The 27,501-nt window shown below is 50.8% G+C and overlaps 1 protein-coding gene across 1 annotated transcript; it reads left to right on the top strand.

The window, feature by feature from the left end:
* The first annotated feature begins 2,621 nt into the window (after nt 1-2,621).
* LOC141731832 (uncharacterized) lies at nt 2,622-22,659 on the top strand. The gene is made up of 3 exons (XM_074558891.1): nt 2,622-2,698; nt 4,992-5,335; nt 21,998-22,659. Exons 1-3 carry the CDS (start codon nt 2,622-2,624, stop codon nt 22,657-22,659), a joined length of 1,083 nt encoding a protein of 360 aa, XP_074414992.1.
* Nucleotides 22,660-27,501: the final 4,842 nt, after the last annotated feature.

Genomic DNA, 27,501 nt, shown 5'->3' with positions numbered 1-27,501 from the left:
CACCAAGAGAAATATTTTCTAAAAAGATCTCTTCAAAATTTTGGAGTGACTTTCAACATAAATAACTGGGTTATTTTGCTTAAAATGATAAGGGAATTGAATTGAGCTCCCTCATCTTAAAAAGAAGTGTTTCTTCCTGGTTCTTCACAAAGAGAAACAAAACACTTTGTTGCAGCACACTGAAGGGAGGAAGAGGTTTCTTTCCCCCTGAGCTGCACAATAGGAGACAATTTTGTTGCGAAGAGGCAACAAAACCCAGCCAATTCCCAGTTCTTTTAGTGTAAGGGAAAAGCTCTGAGGATCACAGCTGTGGGAGACACAGAGTGGCAGGAGCAGAGGATCTGCTGGGGGGTTTTGGGGTGGGGGACAGATTAAAGAAATACTCAAGCGAAACCTGTGAGAGGTCAAGACTCCATCCCTCCGAGGAGAAACTCGATTTGACCCAAATGCCATTCAAATCCAACCAACATTGAGGCATTTCCCCAAGCTCTGCTGAGCCATCAGGTACAACCCAAATCACTCTGTGGGACCAGGGCAGCAGATCCCAGGCATGGGACAGGGATGCTCCCCTGGGGAGTCACCTCCATTGCCCATGGGACTCACAAAATCTGCTTCTAAAGACTCCAACATCCACAAAACTCTACATTAAAAGCCTTTAATTTGGGGTTTCACTCCTCCACCTGTCTGCTGTCACTAGGCAGCTGCTCCACTTCAACACCCTTCTGATGAGTATAAATTTTCTCCTGATTCCCAGCCTAAACAGGAAGTTATTTCCATTTATTCTTCTGCAAGTACTGGGAGCTTGTACCTGCTTTGCTCTTTCTCTCCTGGTGTGCACATAAAATGCCAAAGCCAAGAGCATTTCCTTGTTCAAATCATGTCACTTGTCCTTATTATTCCTTTCCCATAAAATTGCATGGATTTGGTGCTGGCTCAACACTCAGAATATTGACAGCACAAAGTCCAGTTCTTACACTGACCTTTCCAAGTTTTGGACCAAGCCTGCAAAGAAGGAAATACAGCAGAGAAATTCCAAACAGGGGCCCTAATAAAGGTAATAAAATGCCACCTGTGTTTGCTGCAGGGATGAATAGTGCTGCTTATTAAATCATTACAAACAATTAAAGCAGCAGAGAGGAGGAAGACAGCGCTATCATTTCCAGCTCCCCAGCCCTCTGCCACTGGCAGGAATTTCATAAAGCACAAATCTCTCAGCAGAAATCCCTCAGCAATTGATTTGCTGCTCGTGGAACACAGCAGGCACACACTCTGGTTTTCCTGACCAGAAAAGGAGAATTTGCCTCGGTGTTTTTCCCTCGATGTTTTGTGATGTCAAATCCCCCTCCCTGCCCTGAAGTGACATGTTTCTGTAGGGTGACAGCCCTCTGGAGAGGCACAGACAGCTTTGTGTCAGTGTAAGGGATCCCCACAAGGGCAGATCCCTAATTCAGGCTCCATCCCTGCTTACATGCAGTTCCTAGCAGAAAATTCATTGCATTTCCCCAGAACAGTAATTTCAAGCACAGAGCTGTTCTGCTTTCCACAAAAGCAGCGGGCCAGGGATTGCTTTGGAGACCAGCATCAGGAAACATAGCAACACCTAACAGCCAGGACCATCCAAACCCACTTATCAGCTCACCCCCACATCTCCTGGACTCACTTGAATGCCCAGGAGAGTCTGAAGAGCCAACTGTTTTCTAAGAAATGGTTGTGCAATCAAAAGGTAAATGACAGGGACAACCAGCCCCACACAGGTGCCCCAGGCAGGAGAAAGAGCAGGAGGGATCCATCCCTTACTGACAGAAGTGCAGCTCAAGTGATGCTCTCTCACTGTTTGGGTTGTTTTTGTTACTTTTACATTAAAAACACATCCTCTCAGGAGACAGTCTCATTTAAATCTTCTACCTGTTTAGCTTTGTACACTCAGCCCATTACATTGAAAGATTTTACCTTAATTTCTTCTCCAGGAAAGAAGTAATTGATCTTTTATTTGTGGCACTTTAAATTGGCATGTTGACTACAAAAATCCACTGCTCATCACATCAAAAGTTGATCCAATAGTGCCAATTACTCCAGTAATGGAGATCTTTAGAGGGATGGGTGGAAAGGAACAGGATCAAAATGGATGGGTCTTCTCAGAGGAAGAAGCAGAATCTGGGAAGACAGCACAGCTTTAAATTAGGATGTCTGCTGTGCATGGCAAGACAAAACACAGCCCATTCCTCACCTTGGCTCTGGATGTGATTCAACCCACTCGTCCCCAGCTCTGGAGGTGTGGTGGAGTCTGATCCTCATTCCCTGGCAAATGACAGAGCTGAGCTGATCTCAGCCTGGAAACCCTGAGGGTTGACAGCAAGGACTCCTACCAGATGTAACTCGTGTTTGCAACAAGCACAGCATCCACTGGCAGGGAATGATTTGCTCTTCATCCTTCCCACTCACCAGGTATTTCTCTAGGAAAATCCACTCTCTAGTGGGGACAAAGCAGTAGATATGGAAGGTTTTTTGTGCCCCAAAAAGCCACCAGCCCCCCACAGCTCTGCCACTCACAGCCACCAGCTCTGCACAGAGCAGGCAGCAAACTGGTGACTACTGGCACTGCCTGTGGTCTGAACTGGGAAATGTGGATCACCATCAAGCTGCAAGTGTTTTCTAGTGGGAAGTATTTTACCCAGTTCCATACAGATTCTGGTTCTGGGTCAGTCCCACAGCAGCTTTGGGGAGTGTTTAGGTCAACAGGATCTCCCCAGGCTGCAGCTGGAGCTTGGGGCCTCCTTCCAAACTACAGCACAGTAAAAAACATATACTAAAGTCACAATGAAAAATCCTCTGCTGAGCCTTCTTTAGTGTCCCTCAACTCCTAATTCTGATTGTAAAATGCTATTTAGGAAGATCAGACTGATCAAAATCAGGACACCTTTGTGGATTTTTGTAAAAATGTGTTTTGAAGCTTTGAGGGATTTTCACTGAAGTCATTATTCCTCTTACAAGTTTTTCAGCATCCTGTTGTTTTGACTTTCCACTCTTATCTCCTGCCAACTTTTACCTGCCCAGAGCCAATTGTTTTGCTGACAGCTGCCATGCTCATGTGCCATTTTCTGAGCATCACCTGCATTTCTGAGCATCATCCAGCCTCAGGGGCTCACTAAGGAAAACTCACTCCTTCATATTCTTTGCAGAACCAGGAAAGATCTTGCTTGGAAGATCTCTTGCCCAATAGAAAATAGAGTTTTTTATTCAAACCTACTCCGTGTGCCATACCTGATGTATTTTTGACTCAAAGAAATCTGTTTATTTTCTGCTCTTAAATCAGGAGTGAGCAGCTCCATGAGCAGCGCCACAGCAGAGGAAACACAAGCAGGCTGTTACTCAAACACCATCTCTGAAGGGATTGTGCTCTGCTTTTCAGATGAGATTAAGAGCTCAATTACAGTAGAGAAAAAGGCTTTCATTAAATCACACATAGAACATAATAAGGACAAATTACAAAGCTCTTCAGAAGCAAATTTGTGTCAGACTGCTGGGTAAGGAGGCCCTTTAGGGGAGGCCTTCAGCAGTTTCTCCTGCCCTTTTGAAGAAATGAGTCCTGCACACCTCATCTCACCATGTTTTTGAGGAAAGCTCACAACCAGAATCCTATGGGGCATCCAGTGTGCAAATCCCATGGACAGAAATATCCACTGGCCTCTGGATTTGCAGATGTGAACCTGGAGGTGAGGGACTGAATGCTTTTCCCTCCCCAGAAACCCAAGGCACTGCATGGCAGAGCTCAAAGTGGCCAGCAAAGGGTTACCCAGAATCCTGCACCTGGGAAAGGGGAAGTCCAGGTTCAGTCACAGAGTCGTCACCACTTGATTTTGGTCCCTTGTTATTTTGCTCTCCTGGAATGTATTATGGTTAATTAAAGGCAGTTAGCTAATTGGATGGTAAGCAGGTGCTGGTTAAAAAAACAAACCACTGTTCCCCTTTGAAATGCCAGACAGGAGATTAATTGAAATTCCCTTTGAAAAGATATCCCCAAACCTCCTAATCTGTTGATGAAAACAGTCAAGGAAAAGTCAAGGAGAAAAGAGCAAACAATGTTTTTCAGGAGGTTTCACAACTGAGGCAACTGCAACCCCCATCAAGCATTAGGACTGAGGATTGTCATCGCCACATCAGGAAACCTTTCAAAGTCTCAAAATCTTTCACTGAACAGCAGTGCCGGAATGCCCCAAAGCTGAATAACAATCCCATGAAGGCATAATATTTTCACCAAGACCAGGATGAGATGAGTAGGAGAGATTGACTGGGGCTCTTCAAAAGCCAGACCTCAGAGCTGAGACAGGATTTATTCCTGATATCCCTCTGGTTATCCAGAAAAGGATCAAGACATGTGAGGGAGCTCAGAAAGCCAGAGTGCTCAAAAAAGCAGCATGTACACAGAAGGAAGAAGAAAAAATACAGCTGGATACTTCCTAATGCTCTTCTTTGGACTGACCTGGTGCAGTGAGTCACAGAAAACTTGCTCTAAACATAGGTGGCAGAACTGAAAATGCTCGCTGGTAAGTGTGGAGAAATGGCTACATGACAGAGGTCACATAGACATTCCCTGGTTAGCCAACCAGGAGCTGGGAAAGTACCGAACACAGCTAGTTTGAGTTTTTGCACCTGCAAGATAGCGTGTCCTTGGGCCTAGCTGGGTATGATAACAAGTGGACAGAGAGACGTGGGAAATAGGGAATGTAGGCCCAAAGGAATGAGGAGGAGTTGATGGTATAGTTTAACCAATAGATCGCTTGGCTTACAGAATATTCATAAGCTTATTATTTGCTGTATAAGTGTCTGATGCTCTCTTCAATAAACGGAACTTGCTTATCACTCATATTGAGTGTCGGAGTCTCCCCTCACCGACAAATGGCTCATCCCCGACAAAGGCCTTATTCTGCAACAAATGGCTGCCCGAACAGGGACCTAAAGGAAGTTTGAACTTGAGAGCCATTCTGCAACAGCTTGGAGTGTGGGAAGAGCTTCAGACGGAGCTCCAACCTGATCAGCCACCAGATGATCCACACCCGGGAATGGCCCTACAAGTGTGGGGAATGTGGGAAGGGCTTCAGCTACAACTCTGCCCTTGTCACCCACCAACGCATCCACACTGGGGAGAGGCCTTATGAGTGTCCCCAGTGTCAGAAGAGGTTTCAGACCAGCTCCGATCTCCTCCTGCACCAGCGCATTCACACAGAGGAGAGGCCCTTCCTCTGCCCTGACTGCGGGAAGGGCTTCAAGCACAACTTTACCCTCATCAGGCACCGGCGCATCCACACTGGGGAGAGGTCCTACGAGTGTCCCCAGTGTAGGAAGAGCTTCTCACAGCGCTCGTTGTTTACCTGACACCAAAAGAGTCACCACTAAGGGCAGCCCTGTGAGTGCCCCAACTGCAGGAGAAGCTTCATGCTCTGCTCCAGCTTCATCCCCCATGGCAGCACCCACGTTGGTCAGAGCCCTGGCGATCCACATTCCCTGTGATCCATGTTGGGAAGACACTGGGCTGGTTATTCTTTTGTTTTGGCCCTAATTTTCTTTGGATTCATCTTCATCCCTTTAAAACAGAGAAAATTGGGGTAAAAATCAATAAATTCATCAAAGGCATCTAAAGCCTCACTTTTTACTTGTGTTTCAGGGGAATCTGGGATTCAGGGAGATAACTGGGAGAATTTGGGAGTTTTGGGGGTATTTGGTGTACTTGTTTCCCTTTCTTGTCACTGAAAGAGGCAAGAGGATTCAATCTGTCACCTCAATGCCATTGAAAACTACTCAAAACCACCCCAAAATTCCTTGATTCCACAGCTCTTTGGTGTGGAATGGGGTTGGAAGGGGATTGAGCAAAGTGGTCTTCAAATCAGGAGGGTTGAGATGGGCATTAGGTGGGGCAGGATGGGTGGAATGGGGTTTGGGAGGTGGGAAATGGGGGAACATATGGCTTGGGAAGGGGGTCTTGATGTCCAGCAGTAGTGGGATGAGTTGAGGTTGGGACTGGGGAGGTGGGTTGGGGTCTGGAATGAGACAGCCAAAGTTTGGGGATGATGAAGGGAGGGGGACCCGCATACTGAGTGAGTTTTTTTAATAATCCACATTCCTGAAGAGATTTTGAGGTATCTCACATTTCTGAGGTGGTTTTTGGGCACTCCCCAGCTCTTGGGGGTTTCCTGAGAGCAGCTCCATGGAGCCCCATTGCCAGGGGTGGTTGCCTTGGGCATGAGCTCAGAGCTGTAGCCAGAGTCCATTGCCTCAGTGGTGGAGAGCAGAGAAATGATGAACGGCCCCAGACATCTCCAGTGTGTATTTGGGGACAGGGAGAGTTCTGCGTCGGTGGGGTGGTCACTGCCCCATCCCAGCCACTGCAGCCTCTGGTGCAGCCCCAAAGTGGCTGCCAAGCCCCTGGCACCCCAAAAACCCCACCTGGGAGAGGGACCAGTGCAGGTCAGGCTGTGACACAGATGTGACATTGACACCTCCCACGGCCCTGGAGCTCACAGCAGCTGAGATCCAAGACTGACTGTGGATCTCTGTCTCCCTCTCTCTCTTCTCCTGACTTCATCTTCTCGAAATCTGGTTAACTTGAAGTTGGACAGGTTAGAGTTTGCGAAGTCAGTGCTTTGTCAAGTGATTTACTGTAATTCAATGCTGTTTCAGATTTCCCAAGTACATCATTCTCTGAAGTTTGCAACTAAAAGTTTGCTCTCCACCCTCCTGAGCAGTTTGTTGTTTTCTCCCCCTGGCCATCTGTCCTGCAGGCTGTGCCCCCTGTGCGTGCTGCTCCTCTGCCCTGGCCGGCTGCACTCGCCCATCTCGCTGTGCCCCAGCATTTCTCACCCAGCGTTTCTGTGCCCTCCCTGGGCTTCCTGCATCCAGCGCTGCCGGCTCCTGGCACACAGAGCCAGGGCAGGAGCCCACCCTGACAAGGGGCTCTGGGCAGGGCGGGGGCTGCGATGGCTTCTGAGCTCAGCAGCTGCTCCTGGCATGGTTCCATGGAGACCGAGCACAGCAACGCTGCTGAGCATTGTCCCTGCTGAGGGCCACACACTGCCAGGGCACATTCCCTGCCTGCAGGATTGCTGAGCATTGTCCCTGCTGAGGGTCACACACTGCCAGGGCACATTCCCTGCCTGCAGGATTGCTGAGCATTGTCCCTGCTGAGGGCCACACACTGCCAGGGCACAATCCCTGCCTGCAGGATTCGTGCCCGACCCAAGCACTGCACTGATGGATCCAGCGTTGCTTTCCAACAAAAACAGGGGAAGGCAAACTGTGTGCAGCTCATGGTATTTTAGAGTGTCTAAAACTCACTAAGTCAGCGATCTCAGAGGTGAGACCCATTTGGAATTAACTGGATGGGAAAGTAGTGCAAGATGGAAAAGGGAGCATAGAAATAAATTGAGGAAAATATTTTGGATTGTTTCTTTCAATTTTCATTTCAAGCTGTTTTAGTTTTCCAGGAATCTTCTCTGCAATCCTGTCTGCTCTTTTCAAGAACCTTACCTGGAGAATGAAGTCGAGCTCCTGTCACAAGATGTGCCACCCCCTGCGGCTTCTCTTGGCTTTCCACACTGTGCATGCAGCAGTACTCTTGCAGCAAAGCAGGACAAAGGTTGTGAGGACCTCATAACTTGTCCTTTCTTTGGAATGGGAAGTTTTGCCATGGGTAAGGTTTTCATTGTTACTGTTCTAGGCTAAGAAAACAGGAGGTGGTACCAGGAATTGTTAGGGAATACGAGCCTGGCTGAATGCAGAGAAAGAATCTCCAGAGCCTGCAGCTACAGGTGGAGAGTTGTGTGATAATCATTCCAACCTGTCAGTGGAAATCTTGAAAATTATCTGGAATGTGAAAATGGTTTTGTGACAGAGGGTGTTTGTTTCTGAGTTCAGTGGGGATGATTTCACATCTGGTGCTTGGTGCATAAATCAAGAGCACAATCAGTTCATGATAAGCACCAGAACAAACTGGACCTCTCAGAGTAGCTGACTAAAAGAATCTGAAAAGGAGAAATGCAGAGAATGACTTGGTGAACCTTGCCTGGAAGAAGGGTGATTTTTTTCTAATAACTACTAATCCATTTTGGCTTTTGGCTTTCTTAGTAAGACCATTTGCATCCCAGATTACCCAGGAAGTGCGAAGCGTGAGCTTGTGGAAGTGCCTGAAAGACGCCCTGCTCCTCTGCAGGGACACTCAGGCTGGAACAGGAGCCCAAGCCCTGTCTGGGGAAGCCTCCTCCAACCTGGAATTTGTGCTGTGCTGGGAGAGGAGGAGGAGGGGGAGAAGGCTGGGCACAGTGTGGCAGGAGCAGGAGGTTTGGGCCGCAGGACATTCCGTCTGCGCCGCTGCCCCGCAATGGGCGGCCGTGCCTGGGGCTCTGGGCCTGGCCCCACGTGCGCTGAGCTCCCTGGGCTGGGCTCAGGTTCCTGCTGGGCCTGGGCAGAGCCTGGGCTCAAACTGGGGGCAGCAGCAGTGCAAAACACCTCTGGGCACCTGTGTTTCCTGCTGCTGGGAAGGAGTAATGAAGTGAGTCGAGAAGTTCTGGTTTCTGTTTCTCCTGGTGGATTTTTTAATTTAATTCCACACTATGGAGTCAATTTCTGTGATGGTCTCTGTCAGTTTATTCTATTTCAACAGCTTCAGCAACAGGGCTTTGTTTGAATGCTGCAAATGTGGCCTGTGCAGCTTTAATTCCCCTCACCTTAGTACTCAGAGGCTGGTGGGCATTCCAGTATCTGCTGATCTTTATGCCTGCAACAAAAATACTAACTTCACTGTCCTGAAAGCACCACGGATACCACCAACTGAAAGAGGCACTTGCACTTTTATGGATAAAATTCAAGTGGCAAGCACAAGAGGGCCAAGACCAGCCATGATCTGCAATTCCCAAGGCAAAGGCACCAGCAGCCTCCTGCTGTCACCTCAGGGTGAGTCAAACAGAGCTGGAAACAGTGCTGGAACCCGATCCTTTCTTCCTCTGAGGGCCGGCTCAGGGCAGCACAGGCGGGCCCTGAGCAGTCAGGGCTGTGTGTGGGTGCTGGTTGCTCTGCTCCAGAATTGAGCTGGAAGAAGCCCTTGGGAGCCGAGGCAGGAGCAGGCGGGAAGGGGCCGGCGCTGCTGCTGCTCCTGGCCGGGAGCCCCGGCTGGGCCGGGCCGGCGCCCCCTGCGCTGCGGCTGCTGCTGCTGCCAGAGCCGGGCGGGACTCGGGGACAGGGAACGGACACGGGGGGACAGCAAAGGCCTGGCAGCTGCAGGCATGGTGGTGCTGGGGCCAGCGCCAGCACAGAGCTTCAACCCGTAATGAACACGGAGGGAAACGCTGGGGAACGGCTCCATTTCAGCTTTCTTTACCTGTTGCTGTAATGAAGGGACTGAAATGAAAGGAGAACAAGTAGGGCTCAACCTCTTCTCCTGCCTTGGGTGGAGTCCCAGGCCTGAGGCTGTGAGGGGATGTGAGGGGTCATGAGGGGCTGTCAGGGGCCATCAGTCATGAGGTGCCATGAAGGGCCTTGAGAGGCCATGATGGGCCATGGGGAACTCTGAGAGGCCATAGGGGTCTGTGAGGGGCTGTGGGAAGCCAGGCACCTTATGGAACCAAGGGTCCATCATGTCCCCAGCAGGGCCTTGTGGAATGAAAGGGACCATGGTGACACTATGGTGCCTCAAGGTATCACAGGTCCATTGTTACACAGCAGCCACAGCAGGGCTGCAGAACCAAGGAGATCATTGTGACACTGCACAACTGTACAAACCTGTGAGCCTATCAGGGAAAAAGCAGCAGAAATGCCCTGGAGATACACACCGCAGGCTCTGGGCATTCCTCAAAGCCCAGGGTGAGTAAAAAAGCTTCCCCACGGTGCTCTGCAGCACTATGTTAATTTGTCCCAGTTCTGTTCTCCTATTGGACCGTTGGCCTTTCCTACTCCTTTTACACTTACAGGTTCATGTTCTGGTGAGTTCTCCCTTCCCTGTCTTCCCATTGGTGTGTAACACTGTCCATCTACCCTGGCATTTCCCATTGGTCCCTTCCCTGTGTGCCACCCCTGAGCCCTCAGAGCATTGGAGCCCTGGTGCTCTCCTCTGCACCCTCTTTCCCTCTATTTCTACCCTGGACTCTCCTTTGTCTTTGTCTTTGGCCCTTGGACGCTTTTGGTGTTGCTCTACAATGAAGCACGTTGGAACTCCATGCCTGGACTCTCCCGTGTCTTCACTGCTGAGCAGCTGCATGTCCTGGTTTAGGGCAAATTTGTTAAAGAATCTGCAAAGGAGGGCCCCTCCAGAAAGCAAAACCCACATGGCCCCTCCCCCCAGCTGGTTCGGGAAAAAATTCCTTGGAGAGAGGTGGAAAGAACCTGTTTATTTGACTGGCCCAGCACCCCCCAGCACACAAAATGAACAATACCCGATGACACCGCTTTGAGAAAGATGGCAAAATCAGAAAGTCTCTTTCGGGGGGTGGTTGCTCTGTTCGCAGTTCCTCCGGCGCTGGGCCAGCTGCTGCAGCCGAACCTTCGGTGTTCCCGGGTCCCAGTCCAGAGCAGGTTCCAGATGGTCACAGGAACAGGAGAGGAGAAACAGTCCAGGAAGCAATGTGGACTGTTTAGCTAGAACTAGCTAATAAGCAGAGGCCAAAGCAGAGCAGAAGCAAGAGCAGAAAAAGAGAGCAAGCAAAAGCAGCAAGCTGAAGCTGGAAGTGAAAAAACAGCCTTATGTACCGCTTGTCTCTGTGTCTTTGATAAGAGAAACCCAAACAAAACTTCCACTCTTCAGTGCCGGTCTTAAAGGCACAGAACAGATGAATGGGGATATACAAGCATCATAACGTCACCCCAGGACACTGCATATGTGTGTCTGTGTGTCTGTGTGTCTCTGTGTTTGTGTGTGTCTGTGTGTGTGTGTATGTGTGTGTGTGTGTGTGTGTGTGTGTGTGTGTGTATGTGTATGTCTCTGTGTGTCTGTGTGTCTGTGTGTCTGCTGTCTGTCTGTGCTGGTGCTCTCATGGCTCCTGCCTGTTGGCACAAGTTTGTGTTCACCACCACCATGGACCACAACAATAACTCCTTTTCTTCATTTACTCTGTGGTGTAAATGAACCATCCTGTCTAATAATGATCAGAATCAATCAGAGCTGTATTTATATAAATTTATCTGGTATTCCATCATTAATCCTGTGGGACAAATTGGGTTAAAGTTGAATTCCACCTGTCCAATCTTTTACAGCTTTGACAAAATCTGGGGCTGAGATTGGATACAGCCACTCCCACTCTCCTCTCTTAGAAGGAATTTTAGAAGTCTAGGGGTCCTGCAGGGGTTTGAGGAATCATGGTGGCTGTTGAGTGTCATTTCTCCACCTCACCTCTAAGCAGGATTTTCTCCAATAAGAAATAAAGCTTTTGCCTGAAGTTCCCACTGTGCCCATGACAGAAAGCCCTGTGAGTGGCTGGGACATCCCGGCTCTTTGGCAGCCTGGGGACTCCTGGGATGTCACTGTGGAGCCCCGGTGAGTGCCTGTGACAGATCGGTGCCTTTGCAGCACAAGGTGCCCTGGGATGTCACCATGGAATGGCTGTGACTGCCTCTGACCACAGGGCTCTTTACCATCCCCAGAAAGCCCTGGGAGGTGTCCATGGAGCCCCTGTCTGTGCCTGTGACATTCCAGATCTGGAACAGCCTGGAGACTCTTGGAAAGTCCCCATGGAACCCCTCTGAGGGCCTCTGACAAATCTGATCCTTAGCAAGCAACCATCACCAGCCCCCTGTTACTATGCTCAGTATCCATGACAACCATTACCAGGACCCTGTTGCTATGGTCAGTTTCCACTGCAACCATCACCAGCCCCCTGCTGCTATGCTCAGTCCCTCAGCAGCTCTATGGAGACCCCATGCCAGGGGTGGTTGCCATGGACACCAGCTCAGGCCTGTAGCCACAGCCCGTTCCCATGGCAACCATTGGCAGCCCCCCCCATCCCCAGGCTCATGGGATCCCAGAACCACAGAATTGGCTGAGCTGGGAGGGACCCATCAGGATCCTCCAGTCCAACTGCTGGCCCTGCACAGGACACCCCAACAATGCCAGCCTGGGCCCGGCAGCGCTGTCCAAACGCTGCTGCAGCTCAGAGAGCCCTGGAGCTGGGACCCTTCCCTGGGGAGCCTGGGCAGGGCCCCAGCAGCCTCTGGGCAAAAACCTTTTCCTGACATCCAACCTGAGCCTGCCCCAACTCAGCTGCAGCCGTTCCCTCCGCTCCTGTCCCTGGGCACCAGAGGGAAGAGGTTCCCACAGCCCCAGCCAGGGACCCGCTCCCAAGGCTGTTGCCATGGCCACCAGGGCTGGGACCAGCTGGGATGCTCGGTTTCCACGGGCCGGGGTTCAGGAATGGGATTCCCCAATTTCCTGCTCCCACTAAAATGACACTGCCCTCGCTGCCCTCCTGCCTCCCATGGAAAGCACAAAAGGCAAAGATCCTGGGCTGGGATAAGAACAATTTATTGGGAACAGCAACGAGATAAGGAACAAATGGAACAGAAACAATATTGAAAAGAGAAGGAATAAATAAAACTTTGAGAGGGAAAACTAGGACCACAACTCACTGGGTCTGACTGGCCACAATTTCCCCTGCCTGGAAAGGACACACTTCTCGAGAGAGAGAGAGGAGAAAGAGAGAGAGTCCCTTTCCTGCCCCTGGCAGTGACCTGAGATGGGAATGAATGTAATGACAGGGTCATGGGCAGACCCTCATATTTTCATTCATGTCATTGGGAGGGGCAGGAAAAGGGACAACCGTCTTCCCAACATGGATCACAGGGAAAATGGATCACCAGGGCTCTTCCCAACATGTGACTTCCAATGAGGAAAGAAGCCGGAGCTGGGCATGAAGCTCTTCCTGCAGTTGGAGCACTCGCAGAACTTCCCTTACTGGTAACTCCATTGGTGTCTGGTCAAGTCTGAGCTCATGGATAAGCTCTTCCCATGATGTGGAGCACTCGTAGGGTCTCTACCCAGTATGGATGTGCCAGTGGATGATAAAGGTGCATTTTTTCTTGAAGCCCTTCCCACAGTTAGGGCAGCGGAATGGCCTCTCGCCAGTGTAATTCCGCTCATGCAGGCAGAGATTTGGGCTGGTTTGGGAGGGACCTCTTCCTACAGGTGGGACACTCATAGGGCCTCTCCCCGGTGTGGATGTGCTGGTGGGTGATGAGGGAGGATTTTTTCTTGAAGCCCTTCCCGCACTCAGGGCAGCCGAAGGGCCTCTCCTCTGTGTGATTTCATTGGTGGCAGAGGAGATGGGAGCTGGTCTGAAACCTCTTCTGATACTCAGGAAACTCGTAGGGCCTCTCCTGAGCGTGCATGCGTTGATGGTTGATGAGCTGGGAGCTGCAGCTGAAGCCCTTCCCATACTCCCCACACTTGTAGGGCCATTCCCCAGTGTGGATCATCTGGTGGCTGATCAGGGTGCTGCTCTGCCTGGAGCTCTTCCCACACTCCAAGCACTTGTGGGGCTGCTGCCCATCATGAATCTACTCATCGACCACCAGCTCTGAGCTCTGGCTGAAGCTCTGTCCACCTTCCTGGAACAGGGTGGGTGTTTCCTCATCAGAGCACCCTGGGCAGGGTTTGCAACCCCTCCTCCTGTAGGATCTCTGGGGATTTTCTTCCCCGTTGGATTCCTGTGCCGTGGAGTCAGTCATAACAGCCTCTTCCTCCAGGTTCTTCCACGGGGATTTTTCCTCCCTGGTCTCCATCTTCAGCTTCTTGTTGGGTGGGGAAGGACAAGGAGAGGATGGGATTTGCCTCCAAGCCAGAGGGAAGAGGAAGGAGATCCCGCCAGTGCATCTCTGGAAGGATGGGATTGGCAGCAGGGTTGTCCTGCAGCCAGGGGCTATGCTGGGCTGGGAGATGGAGCGGGAGAGAGGGGGAAAGGGGCACTGACTTCCTCCTCTCCTGCCTGCCTGTCCTGGGGCATCTTCATCTTCCTCACAGCCCCCTCTTCCATCTGGCAAATGTTTCGGAATGGGAAATCTTGTTTTCGGCAGAAAACAACAGATGAGCACATTGGTTTTTGTGCTGGTTTGAAGGCAAACCTGGGGAAGAGTCTAAGCCAGAATCACAATTTAATAAGAAAATGAAGATCAAGGCAATGATAGAGAAAAACTGCCCTAAACTGACACCCTGTTGGTCAGGGTGGTGGCTGCAGTCCCATTAAATGGTGGCTGCAGTCCTGTTGGAGTGATCAACGTGATTCTGTTGAAGCTCAGATCCTCTAGAAGGGTCTGGTCTTCCTCTGAAGGTCCAGTGGAGGTTATGGAGCTCTTGTCCTCTGGGAGTCCAGTAGGGAAGCTGCTCCTGGAGTTTCATACCTCAGCTTATATCCAGGTAGGAATGCTTGGATCCTACCCCTGGGCAGAGCATCCCACAATGGGATGATGGAATTTTATCAGTCCTGAAGAGACACACAATGGCCCATTCAGAGAAGATATCTCCCCTGGAGGGTGTTATCAGGGCTGAGTAATAGAGGAGATAAAGAACACTGCCCCACCTGTTTATAGCAGTTTATGGAGATGGTGATTGAAAACAGACATTTGGTTACATCTTGCATTGCAGTCTGAAACAGTGGGGTAATCCCTGCTCAGGGGGTGAACACCACCCCCCTTACCCAAACTGGCTCAGGTGTAAAACCCCCATCCTGGGAAGGCCGCACACACAGGGGACAATGTCACACTTGGCCCTGCTCCAGGGGAGGTCTCTGTCCCTGTCTCTTCCTTGCTCTCCCCCTTTTCTCTTTCTTTTCCTCTCTCTCTCTACCTCACATTTACTGTTCAATAAAATCCACTTTAAATTTGGTCTCATTAGCACAATAATTGGAGCAGAGAAATCTCTCTTACAATTTTCTTAACCAGATTGCAACATTATTTTGGCACAGTGAGTTCAGGGCATGTTTGTCTGACCCCAAGTGCCTTTGGCAACATCATGGTTTGCTCGTCTGAGAAGGTTGTGGTTCTTTCTGGAGGAACTCTTGGAAACTTGTATGCAGCTTCCTCTGAGCAACTTGTGGGAGAACTGATGAAGAAAATGTCTGTTGTGGGTGGCCAGTGAAAAAGAAAATATTTTATTGTCCTTCCTTGAAAAGTTTTTTAAAATCACTGGAGGAGAGGGAGCAAATGTTAGCAGCGAGACTGACAAGGTTCATTCTCCCCACGATGAAGAACACAAGGCTGCTGAAAGTCCCACAAGAAGCCCAGCTGAAGTAGCAAAATTCCCAAATAACTCCTGAATTCCCAGGCTTAGTTTCTTTGCCAAATGTGAGAATTATTTTTGTCTTCACCCCTGTCACCTTTGTGATAGCTACACAGAGCTTCCCCTTCATTTTAATAATCTGTATTGGGCCAAATTTCCACTTTTCTTTAATCGGAACGTGTCAGCAGCTGAGCTGGAGTTGTGCAGGAACCAATGAAACTTGGAATTGCCACAGAATTGCTTGGATTGTTAGTTTATTCATGTTTGGGGTTTGTTTGCGCTTTCATCACAAGTTACTTGTGGGAAGATCAAATATTCATCAAAGTGATTTATGCAGAGTTAGGTTTGATTTCAGCCAAGTTTATTTTGTCCAGTGCTCATGGGATGCTCAAGGGGTCTCTGTGCCTCTTGCCTTGGGGGATGTTTGGGAGGAGCTAGGGAGGGTTGTCCCTGTCCCTGTCACCCCAGGCCATTCCCCAGGGACTGTCCCTGTCAACCTCAGGCCATTTCCCAGGGGGTCTCCATCATTCTCACCCCAGGGAATGCCTGGGGGGTCTCCCTCCCTCTCACCCCTGTGCCAGGGGGTGCTCGGGGCAGTCTCTGTCCCTCTCAGCCCAGGGGATGCTCGGGGGTCTCTGTCTCCTCACCCTGGGGGACACTCGGGGGGTCTCCATCCCTCTGGCCTCAGACAATGCCTGTGCAGGGCTGGGGACCAGGGGCTCTGTGTCCCTCTCACCGCTGAGGGTGCTCGGGGCTGGGGGGGCTCTCCGACCTTCTCACACCTGGGGAGGTTGGGGCAGTCTCTGTCCCTCTCAGCCCTGCTGTGACCCCACCCAAACATCATCGGGGTCAGAGGGACAGAGACACCCGCAAACCCCCAGAAGGGCTGAACCTGGGATTTGGTTTGGGGCTGAGGATTTAGGAAGGGTCTGAATTTGGGGCTGGGGTTGGAATTGGGGCTGTGATTTGGATTTGAGCTGGGATTGGGGTTAAGGCTAGACATGGGATTGGCTTTAGGGCTGGGGTTGAGATTGGATCTGGGTTTAGATGAGTCTGAGATTGGGATGAGAAAAACTAAAGAACTGTGAGTGTGTCTAAGCATGGAGTGAGACTGAGACCAGGATTGGGGTCAGGTTTGGGACTGAGCTCACCCAGAGTGGGACAGGGGGTATGTCACTGCAGGATGGTTTGGGGAAAATCCTGATTTAGGGAAAAACAAGCTGTGAATGCCTTGGGTTGGGGATTCCTCCAACCCAAGTCTATCTCTAGAAGTCACCTGCTGTGCATAAAAACCTTCAAAAATCAAGAATGAATGAAAAGAAGCCACAAGGAGTTTCCCATTTCCAGTCTCTTCCCTCTGGAGTTCTGGTGTTCCCCCATCTCAGGGCTGCTGGGGATCCCATGGGTCCTGGGGATCCCCCCTCTACAGGGTCCTGCTTAGGGATTGTGGGGGGTGAGGAGTCCCAGGGTCCCCCTCCCCAGCCTCCCCTCAATCCAGCCACTTGGGGTTCCCCCTTCTCTCCACCACCCTGTCCTGGTTTAGGGCAAATTTGGTTGAAAACCTCCAAAAGGAGTTTCCTCTACAATGCCGATTCAGCAGCCCCACCCTCAGCCAGTTCAGGAAAATATTTCCAGGGAGAAAAGTGGAAAAAACCTGTTTATTTAACAGGCAAAGCATTCACCATCACAAAAAAATGAACAATATTAAACAATAAAACTTCCTGATGCTCCAAAATAGATGACAAACTCAGAAAGTCCCTCCTTGGGCTGTAGCTCAGCCCACTCAGTCTCTTATCAGTATTTTATCAGTCTCTTATCAGTCCCTCCAAAGCTGGAAATGTCGCAGCCCAGGCCTGGCAAGGTGGGCCACAGCTGGGAGCTGCCAGTGGTGTTCTGGGTGTTCAGTCCAGAGTAGGTTTAAACAGCACCAAAGAAAAAGAAAAACCACAGTTGGGAGAACTTCTCTGCCTCAGAGAGCTAAAAACTTACTAAAACCAAAGGGGAGCTCTGTCCCACTGTCTGTCTGTCCCTCCTGTCCGTCTAGAAGCCGTAATGTGGAGGAGTGAGTGCAGTGTATGAAAATAAACTGCAACTTCTTCCTCCTCCCCTTCGCTCTCAGAACCAGCCTTAAAGGTGCAGAACTCATTTCTGGGCTAAACAGACCGGTGGGGTACGAGCATCATGAAGTCACCCCAGGACACCCCTGTCATGGTCAGGGGGTCCCGTCCCCGCCTCATCTCCGGGCTGCCGGGGGTCCCCCAGCTCCGGTATCGCCCCTTCCCCTCTCCCCGTCCCGGGGGTCCCCCGTTCCACAGCCCCGGCTCTCACAGGGATCCCCAAAACCAATGTCCCGCCTCTTTGGTTGCGGGCCATCCCGACGTGGATCCCCGGGGACCCTGCGAAGGGGAAATCGCGGCTCCTCTCCCCCCAAAAAAGCTCCTCTTAGAGAGCCTGGAGATATCCGGGGCTCGAGTCCGGGATCTGCCGGATCCAAACACACTCCAAAAAATCCTCCTGGAGACCCCTGACTGGAGTTATTTGGGAGTTTATCTACTTGAGCTGAGCTTCTTGTAGGACTTTTGGCAGACGTGTGTTCCTCATCTTGGAGCAAATGAACTTTATCAGTCACCCTGATATCATTTGCACCCTCTCCTCCAGTGATTTTAACAAACTTTTCAAGGAAGGACAACAAAATATTTTCTTTCACACTGGCCACCCACAACAGCCATTTTCTTCATCGATTCTCCCATAAGTTCCCCAGGAGGAAAGAGGGACTGTGTCCAAGTTTCCAAGAGCTCTTCAAGAAAAAAATACAACCTCCTGAGTGTAATGAACCATGCTGTTGTCAAAGGCACTTGGGGTCAGACCACAGAGCCCTGAACCGACTGTGCCAAAATAATGTTGCAATCTGGTTAAGAAAATTGTAAGAGAGATTTCTCTGCTCCAATTATTGTGCTAATGAGACCAAATTTAAAGTGGATTTTATTGAACAGTAAATGTGAGGTAGAGAGAGAGAGGAAAAGAAAGAGAAAAGGGGGAGAGCAAGGGAGTGACAAGGGACAGAGACCTCCCCTGAAGCAGGGTAAGTGTGACATTGTCCCCTGTGTGTGCCCTTCCCAGGGTGGGGGTTTTACACCTGAGCCAGTTTGGGTAAGGGGGGTGGTGTTCACCCCCTGAGCAGGGATTACCCCACTGTTGAGGTTGCCATGCAAGATGTAACCAAATGCATGTTTTCAATCCCCATCTTCATAAACTGCTACAAACAGGTGGGGCAGGGTTCTTTATCTCTTCCATGACTCAGCCCTGATAACGCCCTCCAGGGGAGATATCTTCTGCTAATGAGCCATTGTGTGTCTCTGCAGAACTGATAAAATTCCATCATCCCATTGTGGGATGCTCCACCCAGGGGGAGGATCCAAACATTCCTCCCTGCATATAAGCTGAGCCTTGCTACACCAGAAGCAGCTTCCCAACTGGATTCCCAGAGGAAAAGAGCTCCATAACCACCACTGGACTTCGAGAGGAAGACCAGACCCTTCTACAGGATCTGAGCATCAACAGAATCACGTTGATCACTCCAACAGGACTGCAGCCACCATTTAATGAGACAGCAGCCACCACCCTGACCATCAGGGTGTCAGGTTATATCCTGAATCTGTCAGTTTAAGGCAGTGTTTCTGTATCATTGCCTTGACGTTAAATTTCATTATAAATTGTAATTCTGACATAGACTCTCCTGCTGGTTTGCCTTCAAACCAGAACAAAAGACAATGTGTGCACCCTCTGTTATCATCCCAGAAGAGGATTTCCCAAGTCTTGATCTGATGGAGAACAAGGCTGTGAGGAAGAGGAAGGAGCCCTCTGATACCCAGCAAGGTGAGGAGGAACTTAGTGCCCCGTTCCCCCTCTCTCCTGCTCCATCTCCCAGCACAGCACAGCCCCTGGAACAAAAGACAATGTGCGCACCATTTGTTTTCTTCCCAGAACAGGATTTCCCATTCCCAAGTCTTGATCTGATGGAGGAGGAGGCTGCGAGGAAAAGGAAGGAGCTTTGGGATACCCAGGCAGGTGAGGAAGAGGTTAGTGCCCTATTCCCCCTCTCTCCTGCTCCATCCCAAAAACCAGCACAGCCCCCGGAACAAAAGACCATGTGTGAACCCTTTGTTTTCTTCCCAGAACAGGATTTCCCATTCTCAATTCTTGATTGGATGGAGGAGGAGGCTGCGAGGAACAGGAAGAAGCCCTGTCATACCCAGGCAGGTGAGGAAGAGGTCAGTGCCCTATTGCCCCTCTCTCCTGCTCCATCTCCCAGCCCAGCACAGCCCCTGGAAGAAAAGACAATGTGCTCACCCTTTGTTTTTTTCCCAGAACAGGATTTCCCACTCCCAAGTCTTGATCTGATGGAGGAGGAAGCTGCGATGAACAGGAAGGAGCCCTGTCATACCCAGGCAGGTGGGGAAGAGGTCAGTGCCCTATTGCCCCTCTCTCCTGCTCCATCTCCAAAACCAGCACAGCCCCTGGAGGAAAAGACAATGTGCACACCCTTTGTTTTTTTCCCAGAACAGGATTTCCCATTCCCAATTCTTGATCTGATGGAGGAGGAAGCTGCAATGAACAGGAAAGAAGCCTGTCATACCCAGGCAGGTGAGGAAGAGGTCAGTGCCCTATTGCCACTCTCTCCTGCTCCATCTCCCAGCCCAGCACAGCCCCCGGAAAAAACGACCATGTGCGCACCCTTTGTTTTTTTCCCAGAACAGGATTTCCCATTCTCAGTTCTTGAATGGATGGAGGAGGAGGCTGCGAGGAACAGGATGGAGCCCTGTCATACCCAGCCAGGGGAGGAAGAGGTCAGTGCCCTGTTGCCCCTCTCTCCTGCTCCATCTCAAAAACCAGCACAGCCCTCGGAACAAAAGACAATGTGCGCACCCTTTCTTTTCTTCCCAGAACAGGATTTCCCATTTCCAAGCCTTCATCTGATGCAGGAGGAAGCTGCGATGAACAGGAAAGAGGCCTGTCATGCCCAGGCAGGTGAGGAGGAAGCCAGTGGCCTATTCCCCCTGTCTCTTGCTCTGTCTCCAAAACCAGCACAACCCCCGGAATTAACGACAATGTCCGCACCTTTTGTTTTCCTCCCAGAACAGGATTTCCCATTCCCAATTCTTGATGGGATGGAGGAGGAGGCTGCGAGGAACATGAAGGAGCCCTGGGATATCCAGGCAGGTGAGGAAGAGGTCAGTGCCCTATTGCCCCTCTCTCCTGCTCCATCTCCCAGCCCAGCACAGCCCCCGGAACAAAAGACCATGTGCGAACCCTTTGTTTTCCTCCCAGAACAGGATTTCCCATTAACAAACCTTGATCAGGTGGAGGAGCAGGCCGCGAGGAACAGGATGGAGCCCTGTCATACCCAGGCAGGTGAGGAAGAGGTCAGTGCCCTATTGCCCCTCTCTCCTGCTCCATCTCCCAGCCCAGCAGAGCTCCCGGGACAAAAGACCATGTGTGCACCCTTTGTTTTCTTCCCCGAACAGGATTTCCCGTTAACAAACCTTGATCTGATGGAGGAGGAGGCTGGGAGGAACAGGAAGGAGCCCTTGGATACCCAAGCAGGTGAGGTGGAAGTCAGTGCCCTATTGCCCCTCTCTCCTGCTCCATCTCAAAAACCAGCACAGCCCCCAGAACAAAAGACAATATGCCCACCCTTTCTTTTTATCCCAGAACAGGATTTCCTGTTAACAAACCTTGATCAGGTGGAGGAGGAGGCCACGAGGAACAGGAAGGAGCCCTGTCATACCCAGGCAGGTGAGGAAGAGGTCCGTGCTCTATTCCCCCTCTCTCCTGCTCCATCCCAAAAACCAGCACAGCCCCCGGAACAAAAGACCATGTGTGAACCCTTTGTTTTCTTCCCAGAAGAGGATTTCCCATTCTCAGTTTTTGATTGGATGGAGGAGGAGGCTGCGATGAACAGGAAAGAGGCCTGTCATACCCAGGCAGGTGAGGAAGAGGTCAGTGCCCTATTGCCCCTCTCTCCTGCTCCATCTCCCAGCCCAGCACAGCCCCCGGAACAAAAGACCATGTGCGAACCCTTTGTTTTCTTCCCAGAACAGGATTTCCCATTCCCAAGTCTTGATCTGATGGAGGAGGAGGCTGCGAGGAACAGTAAGGAGCCCTGTCATACCCAGGCAGGTGAGGAAGAGGTCAGTGCCCTATTCCCTCTCTCTCCTGCTCCATCTCCAAAACCAGCACAGCCCCCGGAACAAAAGACAATATGCGCACCCTTTGTATTCTTCCCAGAGCAGGATTTCCCTTATCCAGGTCTTGATCTGATGGAGGAGGAGGCTGTGAAGAAGAGGAAGGAGCCCTGGGATACCCAGGCAGGTGAGGAGGAAGTCAGTGCCCCTTTCCCCCTCCCTCCTGTTCCACCTTCCATCCCAGCATGGCCCCCGGCTGATGGACAACCCTGCTGCCAACGCTGTCCTGGAGTGGTTGCTCTAAGGGAATCTCCTTCCCCTTCCCTCTGGTACGGAGGTGAATCCCATCCTCAACTTGTCCTTCCTCCCCCAGACAAGAAGCCAAGGATGGAGATTATGGAGGAAAAATCTCCACGGCAGAAGCTTGTGAAAGAGGCTGTTTTGAGCAGCTCCAGTGCACAGGAATACAGTGGTGAGGAAAAGTCCCAGAGATCCCTCAAGGGGAGGGGCTCTAAACACAGCCCAGTGTGCTCTGAGGAAGAAAGACCTACCCTGAGCCAGAAAGGTGGACAGAGCTTCAGCCAGAGTTTGGAACTGGTGATGCATGAGCAGCTTCATGATGGAGAGAGGCATTACAAGTGCTTGGAGTGTGGGAAGAGCTTCAGATGGCGCAGTGCCCTGATCACCCACAAACGCATCCACACTGGGGAGAGGCCCTACGAGTGTGAGGAGTGTGGGAAGCGCTTCAGGTGCAGCTCTCACCTCATTGTCCACAAACGCATCCACACTGAGGAGAGGCCCTACGCGTGTCCCAGGTGTCCGAAGACATTTCGGACCAGCTCCAATTACCTCTCCCACCAGCGGATTCACACCGAGGAGAGGCCCTTCTGCTGCCCTGAGTGTGGGAAGGGCTTTAGGCGCCACTCCTACCTCATTATCCACCAGCGCATCCACACAGAGGTGAAGCCCTATGAGTGCCCCACCTGTGGGAGGAGGTTCCGGACCAGCACAAATCTCCACCTGCATGAGCAGATTCACAACCCGGAGAGGCCATTCCGCTGCCCTGACTGCAGGAAGGGCTTCAAGAATAAATTCACCCTCATCACCCACCAGCATATCCACACTAGGGAGAGGCACTACAAGTTCTCCACATCATGGGAAGAGCTTCTTCATGAGCTCGGCCTTGACAAGACACCAATGGAGTCAGCAAAAAGGGAAATTCTGTGAGTGCCCCAACTGCAGGAAGATCTTCATGCCCAGCCCCAGCTTCTTTCCTCATTGGAAGTCACATGTTGGGAAGAGCCCTGGGGATCCATTTCCCCTGTGATCCATGCTGGGAAGACAGTTGTCCCTTTTCCTGCCCCTCCCAATGACATGATTTGGCATTGAAAAACATGAGGGTCTGTCCATGGCCCTGTCATTACATTCACTACCACCTCAAGTCATTGCCACAGGAAGGAAAGGAACTCTCTCTCTCTCTCTCTCTCTTTTTCTCTCTCCCTGAGGAGATGGGTGTCTTTTCCAGGCAGGGGAAATTGTGGCCAGTCAGACCCAGTGAGTTGTGGTCCTAGTTTTCCCTCTCAAAGTTTTATTTATTCCTTCTCTTATCAATATTTTTTCTGTTCCATTTGTTCCTTATCTCATTGCTGTCCCCAAAAAATTGTTCTTATCCCAGCCCAGGATCTTTGCCTTTTGTGCTTTCCATGGGAGGCAGGAGGGCAGCGAGGGCAGTGTCATTTTAGTGAGAGCAGGAAATTGGGGAATCCCATTCCTGAACCCCGGCCCGTGGAAACCGAGCATCCCAGCTGGTCCCAGCCCTGGTGGCCATGGCAACAGCCTTGGGAGCGGGTCCCTGGCTGGGGCTGTGGGAACCTCTTCCCTCTGGTGCCCAGGGACAGGAGTGGAGAGAACGGCTGCAGCTGAGTCGGGGCAGGCTCAGGTTGGATGTCAGGAAAAGGTTTTTGCCCAGAGGCTGCTGGGGCCCTGCCCAAGCTCCCCAGGGAAGGGTCCCAGCTCCAGGGCTCTCTGAGCTGCAGCAGCATTTGGACAGCACTGCCAGGCCCAGGCTGGCATTGTTGGGGTGTCCTGTGCAGGGCCAGCAGTTGGACTGGAGGATGCTGATGGGTCCCTCCCAGCTCAGCCAATTCTGTGGTTCTGGGATCCCATGAGCCTGGGGATGGGGAGGGCTGCCAATGGTTGCCATGGCAACGGGCTGTGGCTGCAGGCCTGAGCTGGTGTCCATGGCAACCACCCCTGGCATGGGGTCTCCATGGAGCTGCTGAGGGACTGACCATAGCAACAGGGGGCTGTTGATGGTTGCCATGGAAACTGACCATAGCAACAGGGTCCTGGTGATGGTTGCTGTGGAAACTGACCATAGCAACAGGGGGCTGGTGATGGTTGCCATGGAAACTGAACAGAACAACAGGAGGCTGGTGATAGTTGACTCCCAAGTATCAGATTTGTCACAGGCCCTCAGAGGGGTTCCATGGGGACTTTCCAAGAGTCTCCAGGCTGTTCCAGAGCTGGAATGTCACAGGCACAGACAGGGGTTCCATGGAGACCTCCCAGGGCTTTCTGGGGATGGTAAAGAGCCCTGTGGTCAGAGGCAGTCACAGCCATGGTGACATGCCAGGGTGCCTTGGGCTGCAAAGGCACCGATCTGTCACAGGCACTCACGGAGGCTCCATGGTGACATCCCAGGAGTCCCCAGGCTGCCAAAGAGCCGGGATCGCCCAGAAACTGGGAAACCCCATGACAGGGGTTGCTGTCATGGGCACAGTGGGAGCTTCAGGCAAAATTTATTAGAGAAACTCCTTTTGGGTCTCGAGGTGCAGAAAGGATCCCCAATATCCCCCAGAGATCCCCAAACATCCCTGTTGAGTCAGAGATGACGCAGACCCAGATCAGAAGGCTAAGGGCTGAAAGCCACCCATTTATTCAATCCTCTTCTTTTATACCTTGCGTGTCTATGGGTGGACCTTACTGGTCCTTTGATCAACACATTTCACATGAGTGGCAATTAAGACAACACCCTTCAGGAAACAATTTTATGGAAAAATCCAACTTATAACAAACATTGTCAGCCAAGTGTTTCCTCAAAAATCCACTCGGATAACACCAGTTATTGATGTTTGTTTTATGTTGGGCCCTTCTGGGGGCTCCCTGGATGGGGGAAACCCTCCACTAGCAGTTCAGTGCTAGGTAAAAGGAGATGCACAGGACTTTTTCAGTCTTCATCTTCTTCTTTATTGTTAGCTTATCTGAAGTTTTGCATTGCTGTCCACACCAGGCTCAGTGCACTGGAAAAGCACCACAAAATGCCCCCAAAATATACAGTTTCAAGCTCTTTTAACATTATCTCATCCAATTAACTATTAAAACCTGCGTTATTTCGACTTATTGACCAATAATTCATCCCTTGACTGTCCATATAACGTCTGCACTGTGCTTTCCTTGAACAATCACCCTCTGCCACCAACACTGTAGAAAATGGAGTAGATGAAGAAGAAGACAGGGACAACACACCAATTCCTCCATCTTGCTTCATATCTACACCATACTAAAAATCTCAAAACCTAAATTTCTCACCCAAGTGACGTACTATACTATTCTCTATTATTTATTTCACACTTTGGTAAATTCTAATCTATCTCAAAGTCTTGTAAGTCCTCTCCACGGGAAAAGGTCAAAGGCAGTTTTTCTCTGGGGGTCAGCATGCCTCAGAGCAGACAGAGAAATATTCCCTGTGCCCTGGATTCCCACACATTTAGCCTAAAATCCGTTAACCCTTAACATGTGAAGTTACCCAGAAATGTTCCAGGTAAGCAGGATTAGAAGGAGAAGAAATAGAGAACAACAGAAAATCAGAAGATCCACAGAAAGACACACACATAGGTACCAGCTACTGGGGTTCCAGCATCGCTAACAGAAAAACCCCAAGAGAAGACAGGATTCAGATCATGGGCTGGCCTAGTGCTCTGGCTTTAAACTCCCTGGGCCTTCATGGGCCTGCCCTTGGGATGGGACTGCCAATTGCTTGTCCAATATGAGCCAGGGTAGCACCAGCTGCTAGTGTGTGATTGATTGACAGCTCAGCCAATCAGCGCTGGGTTAGCACAGCATTTGCTGTGTGATTGACAGCTCTGCCAGGCCAGGGCTGGGGGCGGGGCTCTGTTCCACCACAAACCAAGGCCTGACCCAGCCCTGGCTCCACACGGGCATTCTGAGCATCCCAAGGTGTCTCAGGACATTGATCTCATCCAGCCTCTGACAGCGACCATGGTGACACTACAGAACCTCATGGAACCATGGGTCAGTTGTGACAATGGAGATCCAAGGAAACCATGGTGAGACTCTGCAATCCAGGAATCATGGAATCAAGGAGACCATTGTGCAAATCATGGGCCCTATGGAAGCAAGGATCAATGATCAAACTGTGGTTTTATTGTGATTGATTTAAATAGAAAGAAGGAGCCATTGTTTCACAGGAGGGCTGCGTGGGGCCAATGGACCCTTGTGACTCTGTTGGGGCTCATGAAACCAAGAAGCCATTGTGACATTGCCAGACCTCATGGAATCAAGGAGACCATTGTGACAGTGTTAGGACCCATGAAGTCAATGGAACATGGAACAGGTCTGCCTGATTTGGCCTCCTGGGGGCTGTCTGACAGGTCTCATTGAATCTGACATGTCAAAGGCCACTTCCCATCTGACCATGATGCACTGGGCCCCTGTGCTTTTATTCCTCTGGGAAAGAACTGTCTTTCTTGTCTAGGCACCCATGGCCAAAACTGGGATTCTGCATCTAAAATTCCCTATATCCAAGGGTTACTCCCAGAACAAATCTGCCCGTACAGTCAAGTCTGGCTAGACTTAGCCTCTGGTGACTGCCTCTCATCTGCCTCTGCACCGCTGGAGTTCACTTGTTTCCTTCCTATGGAGACCATTGTGAAAGGGGAACCAAGGGGAACATTGTGACCCTGCAGTGTACCATGGATCCAAGGGAATACTATGACACTGTGGGGCATCATGGAACCAAGAACATCTTTTTGGCTCTGTTGGACCGCATGGTCCTAAGGGGCCAGTGTGAAGCAGCAGGGCTTTGTGGAACCAAGAGGTCATTGCTGCACTTCAGGGGCCCGTGGAGCTAAAGGGCCATTGTGATCCTGCAAAGCACCGTGGATCCATGGGGAGCATTGTGTAATTGCAAGGCCCCATGGAATTATGGAGACCATTGTGTCCCTGCAGGGCCTCATGGAGGGAAGGAGCTGTTGTGACACTATGGGAACTTGTGGAACCAAGGGAATCATTGTTGCACTACAGGGCCCCAATGGAACCAAGGGGCCATTGGACACAGTGAGGCTTCATAGAACCAATAGACCATTATGACTCTGTGGGGCCATGATGTGGAACCAGGGAGACTATTAAGATCCTTAAGGACTTGTGTAATCAAGGTGTGGAGAGTTTTGTGCAGACGTGGCTTGAGAAAAAAGGCCATGATCATATACAGCTAGTTAAGCAGTAAAAATGCAGCTGTAAGCAGTAAATTCTCAGCCTTCTGATTACAAGAAAACATCAACACTGTGTCCTTGAGCAGGTAGTAAGACAACAATAGCAGGATGTAAAAGCAAGTACTAGCCTCAACAAGAAAACCACAGGCATTTTGAGAATGTAGCCACTAAGGAAGAGTTGACATTTAATCTGTAACCAATGATGAGCTTAGCTTTTGCAATATGTATGAACTTAGTTAACACTACTATAAAAGCATGTAAGCCAGATCAATAAAGTTGAGACTCAATGATCATCAATAGGATGTGCTCAGTCTCCCTTCGCTCCGACATCAAGGGGCCATTATGACACCTGAGGGCATCATGGAAGCAGGAGAACCATTGTGGCACTGCAAGGCCTCATGGAAGCAAGGATACATTGTGACACTGCAGGGCCCTGCGGAAGCACGGGAACATGGAATAGGTGTGGCTGCCTTGGTCTCCCAGGGGTCACCTGACAGATCTGGCTGACCTTGGAATGTGGAAGGCCACTCCCATCTGCCCCTGAAACCCTGGGGCT

Source organism: Zonotrichia albicollis, chromosome 26 (genome assembly GCF_047830755.1).
Source record: "Zonotrichia albicollis isolate bZonAlb1 chromosome 26, bZonAlb1.hap1, whole genome shotgun sequence".
NCBI lineage: Eukaryota > Metazoa > Chordata > Aves > Passeriformes > Passerellidae > Zonotrichia > Zonotrichia albicollis.
This window is presented reverse-complemented; position numbering and strand designations above follow the sequence as displayed.